This window comes from Mobula hypostoma, chromosome 8 (genome assembly GCF_963921235.1).
Source record: "Mobula hypostoma chromosome 8, sMobHyp1.1, whole genome shotgun sequence".
NCBI lineage: Eukaryota > Metazoa > Chordata > Chondrichthyes > Myliobatiformes > Myliobatidae > Mobula > Mobula hypostoma.
In genome coordinates, this window is record NC_086104.1 from 77,773,448 (window position 1) to 77,795,369 (window position 21,922).

The following is a 21,922-nucleotide window of genomic DNA, read 5'->3' on the forward strand; positions in this document are numbered from 1 at the left end:
GGAAAATAGGTGGAAATGAAAGGTCAAATTAACTTGGGGCGGTGGGGGTGGGGAATTGTAACAGTATCTGTCCTTTGCACTTGTGATTGTTCAGGAGACAAGAACCTTTTCATTTAAGGATATGAAATTTATATTCTGCCCACCTTCCAGTGGGTGAGTGGGGGGCGGGGAAGAGCACTCTAGATTCTCAGTACTTTACTGTGTTTGAAAGACTTGTTGAAATACCACAAAGGGTAGTGCAAGTACTTAAAGGGGTTTCTTTCGAAAAGTTTTAATTTGCTTCCCAATTTTTTAAAAAAATGCATTCTATTTTGTTTTGCAGAGGTCCTACACATTGATTGTGGAAGCCTGTGACTACAATAATGACACCAGTAAGTTCACGAACTTGGGCTGCAGATTTATGCACGGTATAATTAGAAGTGGCACCCACAGTGGTGTCTGTCTTAACTTAACCAGAAAGACTTCGGAAATGAAGGAGGGGATGTAGGTAGTTGCAGTTTGAAGGCTTGGTTTGTGGTATAATTTGTAACCTAATGGATATTTGATCTCGAGAATTGATTATTCCTTTCGCCCACAACCAAGTGAAATCTGTTCAGTGATTTTTGTGGGCTTTACTGCATCGTTAACCTGGGTGAGTGTCGCTGCCACTTTCTTTCCCCTTAAATGTGGCTCTCCCCATGAGATTGCAGACAGGTGGGTTGGGGGGAGGGGAAGTAGAGAGTAACATGCCTTATTTGGAAATAAAAATGTTTTTATACAACTGATGGGTAATGGCAGGTGTTAAGGTCCTGGTGGCCTCTACAGCCTTGACCAGGAGTAAATATGCACAACTGCATATCTCAAACCTGTAATGTATGTGAGGCTTGGATTTACTCAAGTTAGTGCTGAGTTTTCAAGCATCTGCATCAACTCTTGACCCTAGTTTAGGATTTCCTCTATTTTCTAAAATGTATGTTTTTTATTTTTAATGCTTCAGAAATCAGAATAAGTAACTTGCCTGTTTCAAGTAGCAGGGGAACATGAGTTATAGACTTGTACAATCACATTTAGTTGAGCTTCTGCCAGGCTTTTACATTCTGTTCCTCTGTGGAAATTGTCATTTGGATGACCTGGACTCTGAGACGGGGCTTGGATGATACTGGGGAGGACTTCTTGTTATTCAGTCACAATCAAGGTGTGGAATTGTTCCTGTGAGGCATCATTTATTCACAGGAAATGCGGTAACCTTTGTTTATTCTGTACCAGCCTTGTGCTTGCTGGCTCTGTTTTAAGATCTTTGTTTGTTTTCAAATTCACATATCGCCTCGCCCTGCCCTCCTGAGGTATCCAGCCCTGCAACACACCCTCATTCTAGCCCTTTGAGGATCCCTGATTTTAATCACACTTTCATTGGCTGTACTTGTAACTCATCATGCAGAGGTTCCCAATCTGGTGTCCATAGATCCCTTAATCATTAAGGGTTAATGGCATTGGTCCATGACATAAGAGGTTAGGAACTCTTAAGGCTTTCTATCTCTGCTTGCTTAAAATATTGCCTTTTTAAAAAAAATACATACACTGACGTCACCCTGATAGAAAGTTGATGTGTAACTATTTCAAGACAGTCTGAAAACTGGTGCAAGGTTGGGAGAGGAAAAGATTATTCTAATGTACACAGTTTTAGTCACACCTCCAGGTTTGTGATATGCAATTGCACAAATTAAGCTGGTTCAATATTAGGCCAACTTTAATATTTCTGTGGTTGAATTTTTTTTACTCTGATAGCCTGACCTTTGGTGAACTTGTGCATAGTCTAGGCTGACTTGAGGGAGTATTGCAGTGTTGGAGGTTTTGTTTGAGGGGACATTGAACTGAGGCCACTCCTGCCTCCCATGGTGAATATTAAAGATCTGTGGCACTGTTTGGATGAGCAGGCAGTTCTATCCCCTGACAACTCATTGTCCTCCTCTTGGTGTCACATAATGGGCCATTGGTCATTTTGTGAGTTTGCTGTACTGTCCTGTTTTCTGCATTAAATCAGTGATTACATCCTAAGGCCTTCAGAAGATGCGAAGTAAATGTTAGCCCTTTCATTACCTTGATTGTGGAGTTGGTACTTGGCCCAAGAGGTTGTATTTTGGCGCTGGCCACGTTGGGGCAGTCATGAAAACAGGTTGACAATTGGCCACAAAGTGGAAGTGTTACCATTCTGTTACTGCACTGCTTTCTGCCAAATACTCTGTAATAAAATTAAGGCTTGTGAGGCATTTTTCATGAGTTGAAGATGTCTATTTTAACAAGGGGTAGTCTGTTTCTGCTTTCTCACTTGTGTCTCAGTTAAAGTGTTGTTGATATTTCCACGTATTTGGGTTTTGGTGTATCTGCATGACCATCATGTTCTGGACTTATTACAAAGAGTGTTCAGAATTAATTTGCAGGTAAACTACAAGTTCCTTATTCAAATATACAGCTGATGAAATATAATAGAATTTACCATTATGATGGGTTGGGCTTGATAAAGTCCCTTGTTACAGTTTTTAAACAAGTTTGTAAAATTAGTCAGGAAATAACTTCAGTGCTATTTGGTTACTATGCTGGTTTACCTGCTTTTACTTTCAAAAGGAAACAGTTTATTTTGTAGCACTTGGGTGATGCTGTAGGAAAACAAGAATTAATATTCCCTGAATATGTGGCTTGCCTGGATGATGCTGTAGGTTTTAATCCACTTTGGTTGGTTTTTCAGTAATCCAAAATACTTTTAAACACTACTGTGAATATAATAGAAATGAGTAGCTGTTGAAAATTTTCGCAGCTCCTCTGATACTGAATCTGGGGAAGGCATATAAAGAATTTTGGGTGCAAGTGTAACTGGGGTTAATAATTATTTGCAATCACATATAAAATTGTTCCTGTTATTAAAATTGTCCCAATCCATCAAGCTGCCAGAGAAAGGAAATTAGGCTTGTAACAGTTTGACATAGGAGTCTTGGTTTCGGTTGAATTGGCTGGCTTGCTTTATAGGTCACAAGTTTATTTAGTGTTATGGTGAAAATCTCCACTGACTAGAAACTCCAGTTCTTTTTGTCATATGCTTTGCAGAATATTCCTGCTTAGCTTGCATAACTTCCACGTCAAGTAAGACAGCGATAATAAAAAAACACATAAAATAGTATATTGTATTTTCTGTTGGTGTATTCAGTCTCATTACCAAAAATATAATGTTAAATGTCATCAAAATTCAGTTAATGATTGGACTCTAATCATGTTTCTAGATTATGCAATAGTCATACTTTTATTCTTTGAATTATTTTAATGCCCTGAGATTGGATTTGCTGTTGGCATTTGTGCATGCTGAGATATTCTTCATGATAATTCATTTTCTAACCAAGTGTAACTGGCATCAGGTTTAAGGGAAGCGTTAAATTGGTCTGTTGTTGAATTCGAAAAGCATCGTGAAATGCCACAGAACTCCATGATGTGCCAGACAGATGTGAAATATTATTTTGCCGGCATAATGTAAAGAGATAGTTTCAAGGTTGTTTTTGAAGCCAGAAATGATAGCTAATAATAGATGACATCTAAGAGCTAGTGTAGAATACAAAATCTGATCACAATGTGAAGGCTTGTTGAAAGGGTATGAGGTCTGTGCAGGAGTGGTTTAATTTCAAGTATTTACTGATGTATAGAAACAAAGAAAACCTACAGCACAGTACAGGCCTTTCGGCCCTCAAAGTTGTGCCGATCATGTTCCTACCTTAGAAATTACTAGGCTTACCTTTAGCCTTCTATTTTTCTAAGCTCCATGTACCTATCAAAAGTCTCTTAAAAGACCCTATCGTATCCGCCTCCACCATCGTTGCCAGTAGCCCATTCCATGCACTCACCATTCTGAGTAAAAAAAAAACTTAGCCCTAACATCTCCTCTGTACTTACTCCCCAGCACCTTAAACCTGTGTCCTCTTGTGGCAACCATTTCAGCCCTGGGGGAAAAGCTTCTGACTATCTACATGATCAGTGCCTCTCATCATATATACCTCTATCAGGTCACCTCTCATCCTCCGTCGCTCCAAGGAGAAAAGGCAGAGTTCACTCAGCCTATTCTCATAAGGCATGCTCCCCAATCCAGGCAACATCCTTGTAAATCTCCTCTGCATCCTTTCTATGACTTGCACATCCTTCCTGTAGTGAGGCGACCAGAACTGAGCACAGTACTCCAAGTGGGGTCTGACCAGGGTCCTATATAGCTGCAACATTACCTCTCCGCTCCTAAATTCAATTCCATGATTGAAGAAGGCCAATGCACTGTACACCTTCTTAACCACACAGCCAGCCTGCGCAGCTGCTTTGAGCGTCCTATGGACTCGGACCCCAAGATCCCTCTGATCCTCCACACTGCCAAGAGTCTTATCATTAATACTGTATTCTGCCATCATATTTGACCTACCAAAATGAACCACTTCACACTTATCTGGGTTGAACCCCATCTGCCACTTCTCAGCCCAGTTTTGCATCTTATCAATGTCCTGCTGTAACCTCTGACAGCCCTCCACACTATCCACAACACCTCCGACCTTTGTGTCATCAGCAAACTTACTAACTCATCCTTCCACTTCCTCATCCAGGTCATTTATAAAAATCACAAAGTAAGGGTCCCAGAACAGATCCCTGAGGCACTCCACTGGTGACTGACCTCCATGCAGAATATGACCTGTCTACAACCACTCTTTGCCTTCTGTGGGCAAGCCAGTTCTGGATCCACAAAGCAATGTCCCCTTGGATCCCATGCCTCGCTTTCTCAATAAGCCTTGCGTGGGGTACCTTATCAAATGCCTTGCTGAAATCCAGATACACTACCTCTACTGCTCTTCTTTCATCAATGTGTTTAGTCACATCCTCAAAAAAAAATTCGACAAGGCTTGTAAGACACGACCTGCCCTTGACAAAGCCATGCTGACTATTCCTAATCATATTATACCTCTCCAAATGTTCATAAATCCTGCCTCTCAGGATCTTCATCAGCTTACCAACCACTGAGTTAAGACTCACTGGTCTATAATTTCCTGGGCTATCTCTACTCCCTTCATCACTGCTGATCTGCAACAAGGTAGTCTTTTAGTATATTATCCTGTCATCTGCTGTTGTGAACAAACTTGGCCAGTCCTAATGAGATTTTAAGATCAAAATGTCAAAACGGCAGCTTTCCTAATGTGAAGGACATTGTTGTGTCCTCAAATTTTAAGTGGCTGAGGGATCTTTCAGTCAATATAAATAAACGCATGAAGATCATGAAAGCTACTCAGCTGATTTGGCTGGTTGATTCATGTTGTTCTGCTTCATTGTGGAAGGTGTGGCTATTTGGCCCCTCCAGTGTACAGTCTAATTGCTTTGATGGTAACAGCTCTTATTGTCATCAAAGCTTGAGAACCTGTAGCAATATCACCTGAGAATTAAAGTTTAAGAAATATTGTGGCTAAGCAACTATTGTGTGAGCGTGGTAGTGATTTTTCTTTTCTTTTTCATTGGAACGCAGGTCCAGGAGACACAATAGAGAAGGCTGTCTACTCTGGGATGATCAATCCCAGCCATCAGTGGCAGATTTTGAAACACAACGGTGCTGTGGCACACTTTGAATACCAGATCAGAGTGATGTGTGATGAATATTACTACGGCTTTGGATGTAACAAGTTTTGCAGGCCAAGGGATGATTTTTTTGGACACTATACATGTGATCACAATGGCAACAAGACCTGCTTGGAGGGCTGGATGGGAAGTGATTGCAATAAAGGTTTGTGCTCGGAGTTCACTTGTATGATGCAAAGCAATGATTCGTCCAAAGTCATTTTTTTTAAAAACTTCCAAATGCTGGATTTGCATCCAGGATGGTAGAATGGAAAGAAAATCTGTACTGACCTTATACATGTCACAGGAATTTAATGTAATCTTCAGAAAATGGGACACTGTAACCCTTTGGGAAAAATCCTTCAAATGATAGGACAGTTGTTAAAGTGGTTTCTTTTGATATCCAAACATTGGCTGTGAAATAAAGCCTATTCCCAATGTTCTTGTTACTGAAGGTATGCTGTTGGTGCTCTGTTTATCAGTGATTTTCTAAATTCTAATTCTATACCTACTTTCTGATTACAATGTTGACAGGTTTAAATATAAAATCCAAAAGTAAAATATTGAAGATGATAGTGAAACTAAAATAAACGACTAATGAAGTACTCGTGAGTTGAGCAGTGTCTGTGGGAAGAGACACATAGTTAACATTTCAGGTCCTTGATCTTCTGTCAAAGCAGAAGAGATATTGTCCTGAAATGTTAGGCCTTTCTCTGCAAATGCTGCTTTATCAACTGAAGTTCATACATTGTTATTCATTTGTTAACTCAAAGAGCAAGTATCCTAATTAATGGTAATATTTGGCCATTCTTTTCCAGCTATCTGCCGTCAGGGCTGCAGCCCTGAACATGGTTCCTGTAAAACACCTGGCGATTGCAGGCAAGTACATTAGTCCCTCCTGAATGTGTTAAATGTGAGTCAATGAGCTTAATTAACATCAAATATCTAAAGCTGAACAATGGGAGTATATACCCAGAAGAAATGTGTGTCCAGTGTTACTGCCTATTAAAACTTTACTCTGAACCAAGAATATCTGCAAGTTTTAGGCTAGATTGATCGCAATGCTTTGTTTTTGTACCTGCTTCCCAAGCACTTGATAGCATCTTGAGCATTAGGAGGCTAATTTCAGACCTTAGAGTTTTCTGTTGAAGCACAACATTAAAATCTGAGCTAACATGTCATACTTAAATGACTGATGCTGAGAATGTGTTTTGTGTGTTTTAGCTTGATTTGGTAGCATTAAGTCCAGCCTCTGAGTCAAGGATTTGGGTTTAAATCCCACTTCAGTCCTTGGGCACATCTTGGTTGTCATTATGCTGGAGGAGCATTGGTGTATCCAGACCCATGTCTGGCTATGATACTTTTCCAGAAAAATGTGCAAGTGTTTGTCCTCCAGCTAAAGCAAAGTTTACTTTGCAAGGTTATACTGTAAGTGTTGCTTTAGCTTATTGCTCATCAGTAATATTTCATAGTAAAGTTCTTTCAAATGAAAAATACTGAAACATGAAAACATAAGAATATGCATGTCAAAACAAAAATTGGTATTGTGACAAGAATACACATAGATTAAGATGTTAGCTGTCCTGTGTGATCAGCAGTTGGTCTGCCACCTGTCTTCAGGAGAGAGAGAGAGATAAGGAAAACAATGGAGCAGCACTGGAGATGTGTAATGAAGGGACGGGGGAGAGAGTAACAGAAGGAGAGAGCTGTCAAGAGCGGCTCCCCCTTTGAACCCTGAACTGTTTGAAGTGATGGACAGGCGATACCCCAGCAGGGGGATAAAAAGGGACAGGTTCGTGAACGCAGGACACACACGACACCTGAGGTAACGAGACCCTGGTAGCGGTGCGCCTCTCACAAGTCGGTGGGAAGCTTTGAACGGCTGATCGCGGGATCAAGCCATAGACGCTCAGGGTGGAAAGGCACGATCAGCGGGAACCTGGTGTGTGTCCACCCTTGCCTGGGTGCCAGGTTCACCGCAGAGAAACGACCGTATCTGGAAACGGAGGGGTCACGGTCGGTGACCTCAGATGACATCACAAAGGGCTCGCACGAAAGCTGACTGCGAAGGTCTGTGTGTGGAAGCTGTTTGAATATTCATTTGTTTTGCTCTCTCTCCTCTCCCCCCCCCACTGTCTGCGAACTGAACTAAATTGAACTGAACTTTGCGTCACTTTGAAATTGGTCATTTACCCCTAGACAACGATAGAGCTTGATTGATCCTGTTATCTTAATTCTGTGTACATGTGTATGTTAATCATTGCTGAACTGTTGCAATTATTATCCTTTTGGTTAGAGTACTGTGTTGCTTGTTTCTTTAATAAAACTTTCTTAGTTCTAGTAATCCAGACTCCAACTGAGTGATCCATTTCTGCTGGTTTGGCAACCCAGTTACGGGGTACGTAACAGTATATCCATCCAACTTGAGAATTTTTTTTAAATTGCCAGATTTTATTTAGCTATTTTCAGTCTGAGGGATTTCCACCCTCATTCATGCTAAATTGTGCTCATATTGTTTCACTTCATCAATGTAGTGTTTTGTGGGATCTTTGGAAGGCCATTCAGTGCAGTTTCAAGGTACCTGCACAAAGGCAGATTGCAAGGCCTGCACTCCAGTTGAGGGCAAGAATTTTTCATTTGGACTTTGTTATAAATGCTGGCTGATGGTGTAATGGCATCCTCACCAGACTTCATAGCGAGTGGTACCGGGTACGAATTTGGCCAGCTCCTTGCAGACTTTCCGTCAATGATGGATTGAGCAAGCAATTCTGCCTCGTTTTCTTTTTTTTTAAAAAAAGACAAGTGCTGAAGAAATGGCAAGGCTACTGCCCAATGTGCCAGAACTGTTGTAAATGATCAAACTGGAATTATTACTTAACTGTTTAAATCAATAACAAATAATACTACCCTAAAGATTCATGATTCAATTTTATCTGTCATGTGTACACTGCAGTTTACAGTGAAACATGTCATTTGTGTTAAGTTGGGCTGAGTAGAAGGAAAGTTTAGTGATCTTATTGTGGATTAAAAGGTCGGCACAGTATTGTGGGCCGAAGAGCCTGTGCTGTAGTGTACTCTGCTCTAAAGGTGCTTTTTAAAATGTAATGGCAGGCTGGATACACTAGCAAATAAAAATGGACTTGATCTAAGAATGGTTTTGAACAAAACTGAAGTTACAAGCATAAGAATAACTTCAAAGTTCCTTGGTCTTCAAGTTGGGAGTTGTAATTGTGGATTGTGCCATGACTTTAAGTTGACTCTGTGGTTCTTGTGTTTGACAGTATTGTTCACCAGTTGCTCTGAAACCATAAGCCAGTTAAAGGTAGTTATGTGACTGTCCCTGCCCCCACTTCTAATGCTTTCATTTCTTTCCCATCCTCCCACTATTATCTCTTCTCTCCTCCCCCCCACCCCCCCCCCAAATGCATGGAGAGCAAATACATGAGCAGAAGCATGGCATTCTTTACAATGGGATTAACCAAATCTCAGTTTCTGTCAGCATTGAATGTTGAGAGGTTAATGGCTGTGTGGCATCTTGTTGGAAGCTACTGATGAATGCAAAACTTTGAATATTATTGTTTTCGGTTGTAATTTTGCTTAATTGGCAGTGAAGTTATGTATTGGATTGAATGGATTGAAGTGTTTTTTTTAGCAAGTTTCTATTTGGTGGAAGTGCTGCATACTCCTGTGTAAAAATGACCAGGGAGCTGGGGGGGAGAGGGGGTAAAGGAAGGAACAGGATGAAAACATCATTACCGTTCCAAAAAAGATAATGCAGAGTTGTCCGAACTGCAATGTCCATTTCTGGGTTTAATTTTTGAGCTGTAACCGAGGCTTAATGTTACGAATCAAACTCATGTGTTAAAATGCTGTTATTGTATGGACATCAACCAGATCGGCTAGACAGTTTCTTTTTGTGCCAAATCCTTGAAGTAGACTATTAATTTTTTTTTGCTAATTGCAATCAGATTGGAATAGCTGTTGATGAAAATGACTGGATAGAAGTTGAGATCTGTATCAGCGAAGGCTGAATTTGTCAGCAGCATAGATTTGTGCTGCTGTCATCAAAATAAACATGCCTAGCAGGGGTTGCTGGAATCATGCTAGTACAGCAAGCTTTGTTTCTAGGTTTTAAGCGGTTTTAAGCTGTTTTAACCACTCACCTCCCACTCATTGTCTGGACATGCACTGATGATTATTTACTTAAGGTGCAACTTTCCCACAGTTAATTTGCATGGCTGCACAGTTCTATACTGAACATTTGTATCCTTTACAATGGGTTCACCACTTTATTCCACAGCTGGCTGACCTGTTTGTGGGTTAGGAGTGAAGATACTAAGAGAAATTTAGGCCTTACCTTCAAAAAAATTTTTACTTTGCAGAAGTCTGCACTACTGAGATGTGCCTTTAAGTTTTTTTTAATCTTGGTGCATCTGCTGTTTGGAGTGACATTCTTGCGCTAATCGAGTTGGTTGTTTGGAAGGTTTGCAAAGTCGACGTTCTGGTTCCATTCTAATGCAATTGTTGGCAAAGCCTTTTAATGGTTAGTTTGCACTTGGGCGGTTTACTGACTCTGCTGTACTAACTACAGCTTGGACTTCGCTGGCTCGGCTAAGATTGCTCATCTGTGCAAATCTAATGGAAGTAGTTAAAGAATTTCCCATGAGAAAACTAGTTATATACAGTATATTTTAAATATGTCGGACTATGTGGAATAACTGTATTAATGGCTAACATTGTGAACTATTTTTCTTTCTAGACAATACTACCAGTTGCTTGATTGTAGTTTGTTGAGACTTTAAAGTAGTTTCTGAATTGAACAGATTAAACCTAAAACAGTGATCCTTGAGCATTTCACCCCACCACTCCCATTTTATAAAGTGTATGTAGAAGTTAATCTTAGAATTTACTGGACATTAATCTTGCTTTGGAACTAAAGTTATCCAAAACAAATAGGTACAAATATTTTTGTGAGCAATTTCCAAAATGGAAAAATAATTTTGCAAGTGTAAAGATTTAATAACCTGTAACTCATTTTAAAGCGCAATTTGCTTGTGCATTTGATTTATTTTTGCAGGTATGCTACTGATAGTTAACCAATTTCCCCTGGGATCAATAAAGTATGACTATGACTTAACAATTAGTTTTCTTCCAATTAATGAGCCTTTACATCAATTTGTGTGGAAAAGTTGATTCTTTTAGGACTATTAACTGGCTTGGATTAATGCATCCTCACCACTGTGAATCACTGCTTACAGCTTTCTTTGTATTACTTTATCAAGCATTGAGTTGCCAGAAGTCCTAGTAAAAGTCTGAAAATAACTTTTTAAAAATTAGTCACTTATTCTTTACCTCTCGCATCTCCCATTGATTTTTTTATATATATCATATTATCAAGATTTGTAAAAGTTAACTTTTTATCCAGATGTTAAGCTGTAGTTGTATTAAATTGTTTCATAGCTACTTAAAATATTTTCTCCTTTGCCCCTCCCCCAGAATCCTGTTATGCTGGGAAAAAATACGGAGGGAGGGAGAGAGTGTGAGAGTATGGGAAAATAGACTAGTGCAATGAAAACCAGCTACCAAAATACAACAGGCTGATGGCTTAACCTTTACTGTTGGGCAGATCATAGTTGAAAGTAAATTGCATTCCAGCATTCATTTTGGGATCACAAGAAGTGACTTAGCACTGTTGGTATCTTTCGGAACAATAAGCTGACTGGCCTGCAACTTCAGTATGTGCTTTGAAAGGAAGATTAAGATGGTATGTTAGAGTAGTAAATTATGTCAATTTATAATTTGGTGCATCTTGTGATTCATAGTGGAAACTGAATGTGATGCTGTCTGAGGAAGGATTTGACGTACACCCTTTCTGACTCGGTTACGCTGGGTCTGAAAATAAGATGATATTGTATTTGGTGGAGCCATGCTGTGTCCCTCTGAACAGTTACTCTTTTGTGTGAAAGTTGGCTTCAAACATTGGAAAGTCTGCCTTAATGTTTATTTATAAGTAACAAGAGCATCAATACACAAAGCAAAAAGGAATACCTTTCTAGAAACACTACTCTTTAGCGAAGTTACTTTGCAATGGTAATTTAAAAAAAAACACGAAGCTAACATTTTGTATGTTTACAGGTGCCAATATGGCTGGCAAGGAGTATACTGTGATAAATGCATTCCTCACCCTGGATGTGTCCATGGTACCTGCATCGAACCATGGCAGTGTCTCTGTGAAACCAACTGGGGTGGTCAGCTCTGTAACAAAGGTAAACTAAGCTCTATAAATACTTGGTGAGCTGCTAATGTTCTGAAATGCAGATGGGATGCATTGGTTGTGTTAACTGTCGCAAGTATGCATTCATTAAACTTGAATCATTTGAGTAAGTACTTAGTTGCTTTACATGCAACAATAATTAGGATATAAGTTTATTTTACTCATGGTATAAACAATATTTGTGTAGTTATGAGTAATTTAAAAGCAATTGACAAATGCCTGAAAATAAGAGGATAACACTGACACTATGACCTAAACTGATGCCTTTGAATACGTTTGTGTACTATTTTTGCAATCATTATTTCCAGCATTTGAAGCTTTCATAAACACAAGGGATTCTGCAGATGCTAGAAATCCAGGGTAACACACCCACACACGCATGCTGGATGAATATCAGTGGAAAGAATAGTCGATGTTTTGGTCGAGACCCTTCACCAGGACTCCTTGGCCCAAAATGTCAACTCTTTTTATTCCTTGCCATAGATGCTGCGTGACCTCCTGAGTTACTCCAGTATTTTGTGTGTGTTGCTTGTAAATTTTCATGCTTTTTCAGTGTTTTAACTTGGTGTGTTCTCATCTGCACTGAATTTCCAGATTTGAACTACTGTGGGACACACCAACCTTGTTTGAACGGTGGAACCTGCAGCAACACTGGGCCAGACAAGTACCAGTGCACCTGCTCTGATGGGTATTCTGGGCAAAACTGTCAAATAGGTGAGAATCAATTGCCTACTAATGGCTGGCAACAAGAGATCTGTGGAGATCTCACATCGTCGTACCTTTCTCCTCAATCACTACTTCAGAGTTCATTGTGGCCCTCTGCTCCATTCTCTGCTAAGATAAACTAGGTGGGGACATGATTAAGGTCTGGGGCAGGGTAGACTGCAGGAAAAATTTCCCTCAGATAAAACCAGAGTTTTGGGGTGTAGGTGGGTGAAAGAGATACAGAGGGACACATTGTCTTTCCCCCTTTCTCCTTCCTCCCCCCCCCCCCACCCAGTGTGTTGTGCACCTGAAATAAAGTATTGAAAGAGGAGCTGAAGCTGGGTTGCTGACAGGATTTAACTGAGTATTGCAAGGAAGGCTAGAGATGGGATTAGTAGGAAAGGGTTGTCATTAATTGGGTGAATGGGCCTGTTTCTATGCAGTGTGATTTCCTTCCCCCCCCCCCCCCCCCAGTTCCTTTATGTAAGAAAGCTTGAATCTCAAATTGGTTTTAGTAGATGACATTCAACCCATCAGGTATGTTCCAGCTCTGCACAAGCAGTCAGACTGTCCCTTCCCACAGCCTTGCAGAATTTCTCCCTCTCAAGTACTTGTCCAGTTCAGCTTTCAACGTTACAATTGAATCTCCCTCTATATTTCGTCAGAGGTTGCATTCTGAGCCCTAACTGCTCAGTGCTTAAACTCATGTCCATTTCACTTTGGTTCAAATCCCTTTTACTTTTCTATCTTCCATTCTTGTGGTAAGATCGTTACTTTCTCCACTAGGGATGGGCAATAAATGCTGGCTTAGTTGGTGATGTCTGCATCCCGTAAATGAATATGTAAATTTAGAAGTCAATTTAAAAATCCTCTTTTCCATTTTAAGAGAATAATACCAGGTTCTTGATTTGTGGCAACATAACTAAAATCTCTTGTCCCTATAATTAAGATTCTTCTGCAACCCTCTAAAGCCTGCACATCTCCCCTAAAATAATCGCATCAAGCGTGCAGTATCTCATCAAGGCTCAGTGTGACTTCCTTGTTTAACATTCAGGATCCAGCATGCATTTTGTACTTTCTTAGCCAAGCATTTTACTTAAAACTGAGTGCTCCAAAATAAGTGAGCCTCCTGAGCTCGCTGTCAGGGATATGTCACCTCCAAAGCAGGTCGGTTGGCAGAGAGGAACAAAGGGTAAATCTGAGTCTGGTAATTTGCATTAGATTTCTGCTCTCACCTGCTCTGGGTGTTGGAGCCATGGCAAATAGGTCTGGAGTAGCTTGGGGGAAGGGGTGGGGCTTTGGGGAGTGAATGTCTGGACAGCAGCACTGTTAAAGTTATTAATGACCTTATCACCTTTCTTATTATTGAAGACTCTTGTGAAAGGTGGGTTAGTTATCCATTGAGCATAATCACCAGAAAATAATTGGTTTGTGAGAATGTAAAATAGGATAAGCCTTCGATGTTCTGCCTTTTGGATGAAGTCATGATCTTTCCCATACTAAGCCCTTAATATTCAGAAATCAATCCACCTGACTATAATGAGTGACATATTCACACAGGCTCAGTCACCTTGCAGTGAGCACACAGGTAGAATCTGGAATGGGTGAGTTTACCGGTGCAGCCTCCAGCAGGTTACCATGCCAACACAGTCAAGTAAATCTATTGAAAGACAGCATGTGAAACCATCTCCAAGGAAGGAATCAAAGATGGGAGCTGGAGCAGCAGTAGAAGGGAAAGTTGTTGTCAAAAAGGAGAAAATCATCTTCATGCAGAGCTTGTAGTCCAGAAATGGCCAGACATGGAAGGAAAAGCATTAATTAGAATGTGTTCAGTTTGTAAAAATTACTCTAATTCCTACTCCTGCATTTCCAAAAGCTTTTGAGAAAAACACTTGGCTAAAGCATTTGTTTGGTATTTATGATCAGCCTTTTAGATCTGTCTATATACTACTAAAACTCTTATGCTCTGTCTGTTTGTGACCTTCAATTAGCGCAAATGGTGCATTACAGCGGCACTTGGCTAAATCGAATTAAAATGTGCTAATTTACAGAATGCAGGCAAAGTTCAGGGTTATATATTTGTATAAAATTGCTCATTCGCCAAAATCGACAGGCTCCCTTTCACCCGAGACCCGACCGGCCATCATGGAAACCGGGACGAGTTAGTCCAACGCATGCGCACGTCCAGCCTCAGCAGCGACACCTACCGGAGCAAAAGGGCAGGGCAGCACTATTTCGAGGGGTCACATTCTGCTAATCACCAGGATTGGGACAGATCTAACTGCCACCCATCAATAAGAGATAATTAAAACTTATTGTAATGACATACTTCGAGACACCCATAAAACCCTTTGCTGCAGTCAAAGGACAGCGATGACTATATGACATCCATTTAGGGGCACGCCAACCACCTCAACAAGAATAATCAGCATCCTTTGGTGTTAGTGCTTGGTATCTTCTATCCAGCATTAGGGTGGAAAAAAAAAGTGGTCAGCCTAATTATGCCGTGTGGAAAGGGAAGGGAGACATTATGGTCAAGAGATGACGCCAAACGTCATTGAGAAGCGGCAAGGAGAGGGAGAGAACAAGAACCGGATGAGGCCGGGGCCGCATGACTCCAGGATCAAAGAGTCAGGACAAAAAAAGATGAGAGAAGAAGAGACAGAGGAGAGGCATGCACGTCTCCAGGATCGGAGACAAACAACAAACAGCAGAAGAGCTGAAGAGACGGGGATGAAAGGGCTGCACATCTCCAGAATGACAAAAACAGGCACAGGAGGAGGAGAGAGGAAGAGACAAAGGAGCTGAGAAATGCACATCTCTGGGATCAGAGACAAAGAACAAACAGCAAAAGAGATGGGATGAAAGGACTGAACGTCTCCAGAATGACAACTAGAAGCACGAGGGTGGCAGATAAACCAGAAATGATGCCATCAAAAGTGTCCTTTGTTGAATGAGGAGGAGCTATATTTGCTTTGCTACGTGTCATTCTTCTTTAATAAACTGAGGTTTTCTACTTCAGTTTCCAAAGCAAAGTGATACCAATAACATTCAGGAAAATTTAATGTTCATTCTAGTCACATCAGATTGCACTACCCTTCTCTCAAAGGGTGCCCCAACGGGTCACCCTGTTGTCTAGTAGATTCTATAAATCTGTTTACCCGATAAATACTTGGTCAATACTTCAACTGCTGCTGTATTTGATTTCTAAGTAACTTAATGGCTTGTGGCAGTTCTCTAAACTAGAGTACAAAGATGACTCTATTCTACAAAGTCAGTGTCAAAATTTGATGCTTATGGCTCCTTAAGACTTTTAACTTTCTGTCGATGCTGTTTGATGTCAAAGGACGGTCCAGTTATTGAAAGTTTAAAGAAGTACATATTACTTTGAGAGCTGAGGGCCTTTGTTCTGACTCAGGTCAGCAGCCTGTTCAGGTTGACTCAGAAATTGTTCTAAATTCTGGAGTGCTGATGAAATTGTAGGATGAAAGCTACCTGTTTACAGACTCGGACTGTGAGAAGGAGAACTTAAGACAGCTTGGAATTAGATTGTGTGAATTAAATCATTAAAATGTGATACTGATTTAATTTTCTTTGCACTTTAGCTGAGCATGCCTGCATCTCTGACCCCTGCCATCATGGAGGAACTTGTTCAGAAACCGCATTGGGTTTTGAGTGCCTGTGTCCCTCTGGGTGGAGTGGCCCCACTTGTATTGTTGGTGGGTATTCTTTCATCACTAGATAAAAGTGGTAATGTGGCAGGCAGATCACCTTATAAAGTTGAGTTTTAATTGAGTACTTTGTCTGTATTAGATTGTGTTAACTGAAATTGAGCTAAAGGTTTTTGGCCATTAAGTTTTGTCATACTCTGGGGTGGTCGTAAAATGTTCTTGGCCTTTTCTGTTTGTACAGATATTGATGACTGTGCTCCAGTGCCCTGCGCCCATGGTGGTACATGCCAAGATATGATAGATGGCTTCAAATGTGTTTGCCCACAACAGTGGACTGGCAAAACATGCCAGTTAGGTAATTGTAGTTTGTGCTCATAAAACGAATTATGGTACTAACTCATTTTAACCTAGCGCAACTGTTTGTTCCTTTTATAATGCTTTCTTTGTCATCTTGGGTTTTCCCACTGTGGGCGTGAAAATTGCTTCTCCTGCGTGATGTGGAGGGAAATAATACACCCAAATGGGAAGCCTGCACCAGTATTTGTTCCTGTGGGAAAGAAACCACACCTTTCTCGGTCATATGAACTTTCACAAACCAGGAGTCTTGCAGCTGGATTTAGAATGGGGATGATCTCAAAGAATGGGCTGGCTGCATTCCTTCTGCAATCCTTTAATCTGCCTGACTACAACAGGGGCAAGCAAAGTCCCTCTGGACTTTGGAAATGCCTGATTAACTCCTTTTTAGTGTTTAATCCTGCTTTTCTTACTATTAATTAGTAACTGGGACCATCAGTTAATCTGTCTAACCTGCACCTTAGGTTTTCAGACAGGTGAACTGCATTTCCTTTAAAAAAAATCCCTCTCCTCCCTTCATTGCTGCCAGAGACTGAAGAGGTGTGAGTCCTATTTCCCCTAGATTGTTTAACAGTGAACAACAAGCAGAAGTTTGTTCTCTTGCAAGGTGAAAAGATAGTGGTTTCATGAAGCTGTTCCATGTTACCATTGAGAACTTGTGTGGTTTAAATTGCGAGTGGAAGGCAGTAGCTAAAAACATTGGACTACAGTGTGTTCATGTTCCGCCTTGACGATGAGAATGAACTCTTGTCTGTTTGGAGCTACCTTTTGTCTTGATTTTATTTAAAAATTCCTTTTCTTATCTCAGATGCCAATGAATGTGAGGGAAAGCCATGTGTAAATGCCGACTCTTGCCGAAATCTGATTGGTGACTACTACTGCAACTGTTTGCCTGGATGGTCAGGCAAAAATTGTGAATTAGGTTGGTATTGTGTAGAAACTAGCGAAGAAAAACTGGCGCTTCCTTTGTAGCATTGACTTGAACTGTTTGCAGAACTCGTTGCTCATTTAACTATGAGCAAGTTACTGGGAAAGGAGATGTCTGCAGACAGGTTTCCAGAGGGAATTAACCAGCAATCATGAATATAATTAAATTCTATCAGGGTTGTAATTTAACAAGTACCTGAATAAAACGGTGACATCAAACTGAAGATTTGGTTATTGTATTGGAGGGAATCCCATATCATCCTCTGGGGAGAGAAAACAAGCAGTAGCATTAGATATGAATGTCTTGATAAGGTCTGTATGTTATAACTTTATTATTTGTACTTCATGGTTTGAATTGTATATTACAGATATCAATGACTGTCATGACCAGTGCCAGAATGGGGGAGTTTGCAAGGTGCGTCTGGCTTTTATCTTTCTAAAAGACTTTGGATATTTAAATTGGTACACTTTAACTAAAATTAATTGAAACCGTTTATGTAGCCAAACTCTGCTTTTTAATGGTGAGATTCCATGTTGGCAGGGTCTGTTTTAAAATAGGGACATTTAAGTCTCAGGCAGGCAGACGGATGCAATAAAAATGGAGTGCTTTGAGCTGTGTAGGAGGAAAGGTTTAGATTGATCATGGAGGTCTATATAGGTCAGCACAATGATGTGGGCTGAAGGGCCTGTATTGTGCTGTATTGCTCTGTCACACTTCAAGTTTAAACTTTACAAAGCTGAGAACTTGCTTTGTGGAACAATATTATGGAAAACTCAAATGTATCAATTATTCAGTATCTGCTGGATAGTTATTTAGAGCTATATCTTTTGTTACAATTGATCATATTTTGACTGACATTTTCCACACCCCTTCTCTTTCAGGATCTAGTTAATGGCTATCGCTGTAGCTGCTTGCCGGGCTACACAGGAGAGAACTGTGAAAATAATATCAATGAGTGTGAAAGCAGCCCCTGCCTCAATGGAGGTTACTGTCAAGATGAAGTCAATGGATTCCAGTGCCTCTGCCCTGCTGGTTTCTCCGGAAACCTGTGTCAGGTGAGCCCTCCACATATACTATATTCTGGACTCCTGAGATGCTGTTTTTTTTTTCTACCAAGGGATCACTTGCTAATTATCAGCAGATTGCTCATTTTCCTTGTTCCCCTCATGTTCACCCCCTCAACCTGAGAGCTCTAAGTTTAATTACACTGCCCAAGTTGCAAGATGGGGATTAACTAGGTTGCTGTGCCCTGGAACCTTGATGTGACTCTCGAGTTGCCTTTTGCAGCTGAACTGGGGAGACCTGTTTCAACCATCGTTGCCTCTTCTAACCTGGCAAATGATGATATTGACGTGCAGGGATGCAGCTCAAACCTTTGACTTTCAGGTGTTTCCGGAGTTGGTGCTAGTGGACCAATCAGCAAGTGCAGTCCAAAATGCCGTTTAAAAATCCAGGTGTAGGCTTCCATTGGTGGAAGGTTAAAGATGTGATGAATGTCCTGTTGTTGAGTGATCCTGTTGGTCACGTTGCCTGTATATTCCCTTTGTCAAGCTGTTTTTCCTTTGTATATGTTGCAGCTGGACGTTGACTATTGTGAACCCAACCCATGCCGGAATGGGGCACAGTGCTTTAATCTGGCGAACGATTACTTCTGCAGTTGCCCAGAAGACTACGAAGGGAAAAATTGTTCCCATCTGAAAGACCACTGTCGCACTACTCCGTGTGAAGGTATTTCCCATCTGCTTGCCCAAGCAACTTCTGTCATTATCTTAGGTGCTCGGGGGAGGGAGCGGCAGATGTAGAGAATTACTCTGGTAACTGTTTTTATTCTGATTACTTTACCACATCCTTGAGATGGGCATAGCACAACTCTTGGCTCAATATTGTAAGTCTCATAACAAGGAGGGGGAAAAAAAATCTGCCCTTTGAATTGAAGCCATTTTAAGGAATCTTTGGGAATCTTAATTTCCATAGGAAGGACACTTATTTGCAATGGAACAGATGCTGGCTAACCATTAACAGGCTGTGTGTGTGTTCTGCCTAATAATTGTTCAGTGGTTTTTGCATTTTGTTTTGTGTGGATAGAGGGTGCTAGGTCAGACCTACCACAGTTTAGCGGTGGTTCGGAAGCTTGGATTTGATGTGTTTTACTATTTACAAAGTGCGTGCACCAGCTGTATATTCTTGAACGGAAATGCAGTTATATACAACTATTGCCATACATCTGTTGTATACAGCATGTATACATGTCTAAAGCATTGTTCCTTGTACAGTGCTCTGCCCTACTCATAGTCAAAGTGATCTTTATTAGTGGTGCATGACACTCTCCAAACAAAAAGGACTGTGCTTTTCCCAGGGCTGAAATGGCTAATACGAGAGGGCACAGATTGAAGTTGCTTGAAAGTAGGTACAGAGGAGATATCGGGTAAGTTTTTTACGCAGAGAGTGGTAAGTGCGTGGAATGGGCTGCCAGCAGCGGTGGTGGAGGTGGATATGATAGGGTCTTTTAAGAGACTCCTGGATAAGTATATGGAGCGTAGAAAAATAGAGGACTATGGGTAAGCCTAGGTAATTTCTAAAGTAAGTACATGTTCGGCAAAGCATTGTGGGCTGAAGGGCCTGTATTGTGCTGTAGGTTTTCTTTTTCTATGTTAGGGCTGTCCTTTCAAACTCAAAGATTGGTGATTTCATTTGTATCTGTATGTCTTTCCTATGAGTCCATTGACATGGGTCTTAAAGATCCAGTGAAAAACTGTTTTGCTTCCTGTTCTTACTCAGTTATTGACAGCTGTACTGTTGCTGTGGCTTCCAACAACACTCCTGATGGGATACGTTACATCTCCTCCAATGTTTGTGGGCCTCATGGAAAGTGCAGGAGTCAAGCAGGGGGGAAATTCACCTGCGATTGCAACGAGGGATTCACCGGCACTTACTGTCACGAAAGTAAGAATGGCATGAACATTGTATTCTTCCATTCATGCTGCACTCCTTAACCAGCTTGTACTTTCCCCACCCCTTCTCCCCTCCCTCAGGCTCTGCATGAAGCTTAACATTAGTGAAGTCTGCTGCAGCTTGGATGTTTTCCCTTGACCATAAAGGTTTTTTTTTTACCCTTTTATGACCTTGTGGCGTCTAAATAATCAGCAAGCTGTCCGAGTTTTCACATTAAGTTGTGGGTAGACCACATTAGGAAACTGCTAGTTTTTAAACCTGAGACATTTTTCTGCTTTTACTATGTCTAAAGTTGGAAGTTCCAGTCTTGGGCAACATTGAGAAAATGTAATAGTCTTGATCTGAACTTTCATTGTGAGGTCAGTGTTTTTGATACAATCTGAAACCAGCAGGAATTCATTGCTTATTTAATGTTAGCAAAAAATTTGAGCTGTTCTCCTGATTACCAATAGCTCTGCTTTTTGGGTAAATGCATTGTTTTCTTGATACAGATATTAATGACTGTGAAAGTGATCCGTGTCAAAATGGTGGGACATGTATTGACGGAGTTAACTTTTACCAGTGTATATGCCGTGAAGGATGGGAAGGCGTTCTATGCCAGATCGGTAAGTAGTGCTAACTTGGATACCATGCTGAGATTTTTATTTTGATTGTCATCTGTTCAAAACATTTAAATTATCCTAAAGCCGTTTCTTTTTGTGGTTGTATTCTTATGAATAGAGGTTTAGTGAGAACAAGTTAAGTGGGATGGGGGGGGGGTATGTACCCCTGTACCAAAGATGTACAGCAGGAAAATAAATTTTCTATTGTGTTCATCATTTGTATAGTAGCTTTGCAAAATGTCGAGGTTTTTACAAGGAGGAGTTATCAGCATCCAGCCCAGACAGGGTACCTGGCCAAGTACTAAAGACCTGTGCTGATCAACTGGCTGGAGTGTTCACCAATGTCTTTAACCACTCGCTTTGGCTGTCTGAGGTACCCACCTGCTTCAAGCAGGCTTCAATTCTACCAGTAGTACTTGTTTTGAGGGGTTGGTGATAAAACACACCAGTTCCTGCCTGAAGAGTGACTTGGATCTACTCCAGTTTGGCCTATTGGAGTAACAGATCCACAGCAGATGCCACGTCATTGGCTCTTCACTCAACCTTGGACAACTGGACAGTTAAGATGCATACATCAAGGTGCTGTTTATTGACTACAGCTCAGCAATACTGTCACCCCCCCTCAAAACTAATCAATAAGCTTCAAGATATTGGTCTCAATACTTTGTACAACTGGATACTCAATTTCCTCACTTACCCACCCCAGACAGTTGGGATTGGCAACATCTCCATAATCTCCATTGGCACAGATGCACCACAATGCTGTGTGCTTAGCCGCCTGCTCTACTTGACTTGTACTATGAGACTCAGCTCTGCTCCCATGCTGTGTTTAAGTCTG

General features: G+C 40.9%; 1 protein-coding gene across 2 annotated transcripts in view; it reads left to right on the forward strand.

Moving 5' to 3' along the window:
* jag1b (jagged canonical Notch ligand 1b) overlaps positions 1–21,922 on the forward strand; it is a 49,656-nt gene that overhangs the window by 9,861 nt on the left and 17,873 nt on the right. For both annotated transcript variants that reach the window (XM_063056150.1, XM_063056151.1), the window contains exons 3-15: positions 323–371; positions 5,510–5,764; positions 6,417–6,477; positions 11,734–11,864; positions 12,467–12,586; positions 16,183–16,296; positions 16,490–16,603; positions 17,411–17,524; positions 17,898–17,944; positions 18,412–18,585; positions 19,108–19,258; positions 20,309–20,473; positions 20,974–21,087. In XM_063056150.1, the coding sequence (XP_062912220.1) occupies positions 323–371; positions 5,510–5,764; positions 6,417–6,477; positions 11,734–11,864; positions 12,467–12,586; positions 16,183–16,296; positions 16,490–16,603; positions 17,411–17,524; positions 17,898–17,944; positions 18,412–18,585; positions 19,108–19,258; positions 20,309–20,473; positions 20,974–21,087 (1,609 nt within the window). The remainder of the gene's footprint in view (positions 1–322; positions 372–5,509; positions 5,765–6,416; positions 6,478–11,733; positions 11,865–12,466; positions 12,587–16,182; positions 16,297–16,489; positions 16,604–17,410; positions 17,525–17,897; positions 17,945–18,411; positions 18,586–19,107; positions 19,259–20,308; positions 20,474–20,973; positions 21,088–21,922) is intronic.